At 41.6% G+C, this 4,478-nt stretch overlaps 1 protein-coding gene across 1 annotated transcript in view; it reads left to right on the forward strand.

The window, feature by feature from the left end:
• The window catches only part of b4galt5 (UDP-Gal:betaGlcNAc beta 1,4- galactosyltransferase, polypeptide 5), a 27,033-nt gene that overhangs the window by 18,183 nt on the left and 4,372 nt on the right, over positions 1–4,478 (forward strand). Inside the window, exons 2-4 of the mRNA XM_035657026.1 lie at positions 2,358–2,477; positions 2,789–2,902; positions 3,476–3,603. Of these exons, the coding sequence (XP_035512919.1) occupies positions 2,358–2,477; positions 2,789–2,902; positions 3,476–3,603 (362 nt within the window). The remainder of the gene's footprint in view (positions 1–2,357; positions 2,478–2,788; positions 2,903–3,475; positions 3,604–4,478) is intronic.

Genomic DNA, 4,478 nt, shown 5'->3' on the forward strand with positions numbered 1-4,478 from the left:
AGACGGGAAGAGAGAGAGAGAGAGAGAGAGTGAAAGGGAGAGAAGAGAAAGAGAGGTGGGCCAGGCTTGGCATGCAGACAACAATGTTCTGTGAGAGCTATAGAGGACAAGGTCATTCAAGGTCCCCTGTCATTGCTTGATAGGTTACAGTGGGGGTTTCTGATAGGATGAGGTACAGTTGGGGTCCTTGTGGTATACTTGTGCATGCATGTGATGCCCCCTTTTCTAGTGATGCATCAGTATTGTGTGTGTGTGTGTGTGTGCACGTGCATCTCCTTGCTTATGTCCAGCACTAATGGCCTTGTGTTGTAGCCTACCATGCCAGCCTCGTCTAAACTCCTGGTCTCTCATGTTTAATTGAATTTGTCACAGTTTGTAGCCTCGAATACCTCAGCACTAACCATTGCTGTGCATGTTTGATGAGAGAGAGAATTGTGCGCCCACTGCTTTGTATACAGTATGCAGAGTGTTCACATTTTTCATCCCTGTCTTGACTTGAAAAGAACCACTGACTTCTTGAAAACAGAACCAAAAATGTTTCAAGAAAAGACAGTTTACAGCAAAGGCCAGACTGAGGTGCTGATTTGCTTTGCTCAGCAGGTTTTGAAGCGATTCAGTGTGGTACTGTATGTTCATCTACAACACATTTGTGCCCTGCATTTGTCCTGGTAGGGATATGCATAGATAATATTCTCAATATGTTTGACAGGAGGGAGATGCAAACATTTCAAAATATGTTGGTGCCTGTAGGACTGGATCACGCTCCAGAAGCCTCTTAGCATTTTTCCATCATATGGCGCCTCTGAAGGGCATCAGTGAATGTGTGTGTGGATTTGTGTACGCATGTGTGCACGTGCATCTGTTGATGCACTTCTGCGTGTGTTGGAGTGAGAGTGGACTGGATATAGTCTGCATTCTTGTTTTGCGTTTCATTATTATTATCCTTTGCAGATTTCCTTCGTCTGCACTGTAATATTTGAATGTTGCAGAGGTAAAATGAGAACATTGATTTCAGTTACCGCTAAGCCACTAGTCTCTAGTCTCGCATGCTTGGCAGCTTGTATAAAACAAGATGAATGTGATGGAAACTCTAATACTATTACTAATGACAAATCACATCCTGTAGATTTCTACCTCAGCAGTATTAATGCGTGCACGCACCAGCACACACGCGGTTGTCTTCACAGACGTGTGTGGATCATATTGGGATTGCTCTAAGATAAATACTGATTGGATTAATGGCCAGGGATTGTGCAGTTGGATACAGAGTCACTGAGGCAGAGATCCATCAATTTGGCAGCGTTGTGCTGGCATGCTGCTCCAAATAAAGAAACAGGAGTTGTAGTCGGTGATCCAGGGAGTTATTTCTGGTGCTTTGGACAAATGGTCTTTTCCTCTGTTGTCTGTTGAAATCAGAAACTTGTGTGAGTCAGTGTTCTGTTCATGCAAGTGCACATTTGTGGCTACAGCGTTTGAATGAGGTGAAGTAGGGGCGAGGTATTGCAGTTAGACCACATCTCCTCTCATTGTTCTACTGGGGAGTTCCTATTTGGCAGGTTGACCTCTGTTATGGTTTTATTTAGGTCAAACCAGACTGAACAGAAGTGGCACAAAGCTTCTCTGGTAAAGTTCCTGATAGTTAACTGTCATGGAAATTCAAAACAGTTGTAATAAGAGATATCAAACACGAGGATGTAGTTCTCTAGTGGATCTCGTGATTAACTGTTGATGTTATTATTTGAGATAGGCACACTTTTATGATGGATTGAAATTCAGGTAGGAACTTTCAGTCTCCGTGCACAACCTCTGCGCGGTCTGTTTAAACAGACACCTTGTTTGTGGGTTTGTGGTTTTTTTTTTCCTGTTGCAAAAAATGATCTATGACGAACAGCACAGTAGATGCTCGGAAGGCAGATCTACCAATCTTTTTAAATTCATTATCTTAGTCACTTCTCATTATTAAGTTTGAGTTGTATCTTTCTCTCTCCTCCTGCCCCATCATCATAGATTTACATTCTAATATTTGACTTCTTTGGAATGAAAGTCCCTCGATGTGTGGCTCATTAAGATTAAAAAAAAAAAAAAAAAACGATCACCCTCATAACTTCACCAAGGCAGGTAATCAGTTTGGACCAGATCAGGTGGAAGAGTGTGAAAATAAGTACCTCAGTTAAGGTTTATTTATTTTTTTATAAATGGTAGTTTGTATTTATGCACTTTAACAGGTTATTCCGCCCGGAGGGTGTTCTTTGAAGCTGTAGACCCTCCCCGCTTTATTGAATTTTTACTGATGTGAATTTTACATTGTCCAAGAATAACATGGCTTAACTGTCTGTCCTTTTCCCCTCTGTCCACAGTGAATGAGTATGTGTTCATGGTCCAAGCCAGAGGGATCCAGATCAGAGAGAACGTGAAGAACATTGGGGCTCAGGTTCTGGAGCAGGTGGTGAGAGGGGCTTACAGCATCAATGGCACAGGTAAAAACATACACGTTAATGCACCGAGGTGTTTCGGGAATACTTCGCTCATATGTGGCTTTTTTTAAAAATGCAATGGGTGCAAATGCAGTTAAAGAAACAGAGCTGTAGTAGTTGAGTCTGTCCCGATCTGTACTGTAAGTGACTCAGACATGTGTATGGAGCATTTAGCTTAGGCAGCAGTGAAAGAGGTAAAAACATAAGAATAGTTGATGCAACACAATAGAGCACAAAGCTTGACTCGTGTAGATAAAGACTGAATTAAGCTCCCGCTGATGGTGGTGTTGATACTTGTATATGTGTGACCCCAGACTATTCCTATGACTTCAATGTGAGCGAGAGTGATGATCCTCCCACCACATACCTCCCAGAAGGCTTCACCTACCTCTCCTCCCAGATTTGCCCCGAGAGACTGCCCTCCATGAGTAAGTGCACTGTTAAAGTTTGATTTGTAGTTTGTCTTTAATTCTTTGATCCTGGCTGATGATTCTCTTATATATGTAAGGCACCAGATGAGAAAAATGTAATTCGGTCTCCTTGGTTGACCCTTAATGGTAAAAAAACAGTTGTTCTTCAGGTTTTCTTAGCTGTGTCCAATAAGTGAGTTTTCATGGTGCTTCTGTACATATTTGTTCTAATAATGAGGAGTGAAATGGTTGAGAGCTTCTGTTTTATTCCAGTTTTGATTGATGATGCATGCAAATATGTTGGCCAAGAATAGCTTAACCCAGCAATTTATGCCCCAGATTGCTCAACTGTTAAAAGCTTTGACGAGCGTTGCCCCCCCCCTTCCATACCTCTTTGTATTGTCATTAACATTTTCCTCATCTCATTCCCTTAATCTATTCCCTCCAATTCATGTCTTTACTATTCCATTTTATTCACATGGCCGCCATGGCTCTGTCTATCTTTTTTCCTAACCCTCGTGGCTTTTTGTGGCTCATAAAATCTGTCTCTTCTTCCTCTCCCTCTCTTTTTTCCTCTCCTGCCACACACAGAGGGCAGATTGGAGGTGAATATGAGTGAGATATCTTTGGAGGAGGTGGAGAGATCTTTGCTGGAGGGAGAGCCTCACATAGCCGAAGGAGGCTACTGGAAGCCCAAAGACTGTTTACCTCGCTGGAAGGTAAGTGTGGATGTGACATTGAAAACACCAAATGGAAGAATTTTGTGAGGAATGGTATTCATCCCTTCTGTAGAGTTCAGAGACTTGCAGAATGTATACAAGGGGGCTTTGAAGCTCCTCTGGTGGCAAATTATGCACCACACTTTATGTTGATTAATCCTGTAATTTGTTGCCCATAAATGTTACAGTACATGTTGCCTATCCATTGCAATAGTTTCTGTGTCATTTGCTGCCCTTTGGCAATATTAGCTGCAGCTGAACCCCTATAAAGCGCTCTATGGCATTTAGTTTGTGGTGCTCAATGTGCCAAAAGATTACAGCAATATTGTGTATTTTTCAAAATAATAAATGTCACAATCACTAATACACAGATCTTGTTGTGAACGGTTTAGTTCAAAATGACTTTATACCAAAGCATTCCCAATAATTTTGTAACTAAGGAGTGCACAAAGTTGAATTATTGAGTGACTATGTCATTCTTGGCAACAGACATTAATGTCAAAAGTAATGGGGAGAATAATCAGTGTCTGTTACTGGAAGTTTCCAGCATTCACAGTCCAGACATACAATGCATACACTGTAACTGCCATGTCCAATACCTGTCCATTGTGCAATGTATATACATGTTTTTACACCATTTGCATTTGATGCAGGTGTTCTATCTGACATTCAAATGCAAAAAAAATAGTTAGTCACACTTAAACCAGCCTCCTCTACTGTGTGCTCACTCAGTTTTTTTTGTCCAACAGAGCGTTCTTGCCTGCCATCTGTTTGTCCGTCTCTCACATTCATTTGCCCTGAGGGACTGTGTATGTTCTGACAACCAGCTCTCTATCTCTTTCTTTCATTAGCCAGCAATCTCTCTCTCTCTCTCT

Source organism: Morone saxatilis, unplaced genomic scaffold (genome assembly GCF_004916995.1).
Source record: "Morone saxatilis isolate NCDOM2014 unplaced genomic scaffold, NCSU_SB_2.0 Contig15, whole genome shotgun sequence".
Lineage (NCBI taxonomy): Eukaryota > Metazoa > Chordata > Actinopteri > Moronidae > Morone > Morone saxatilis.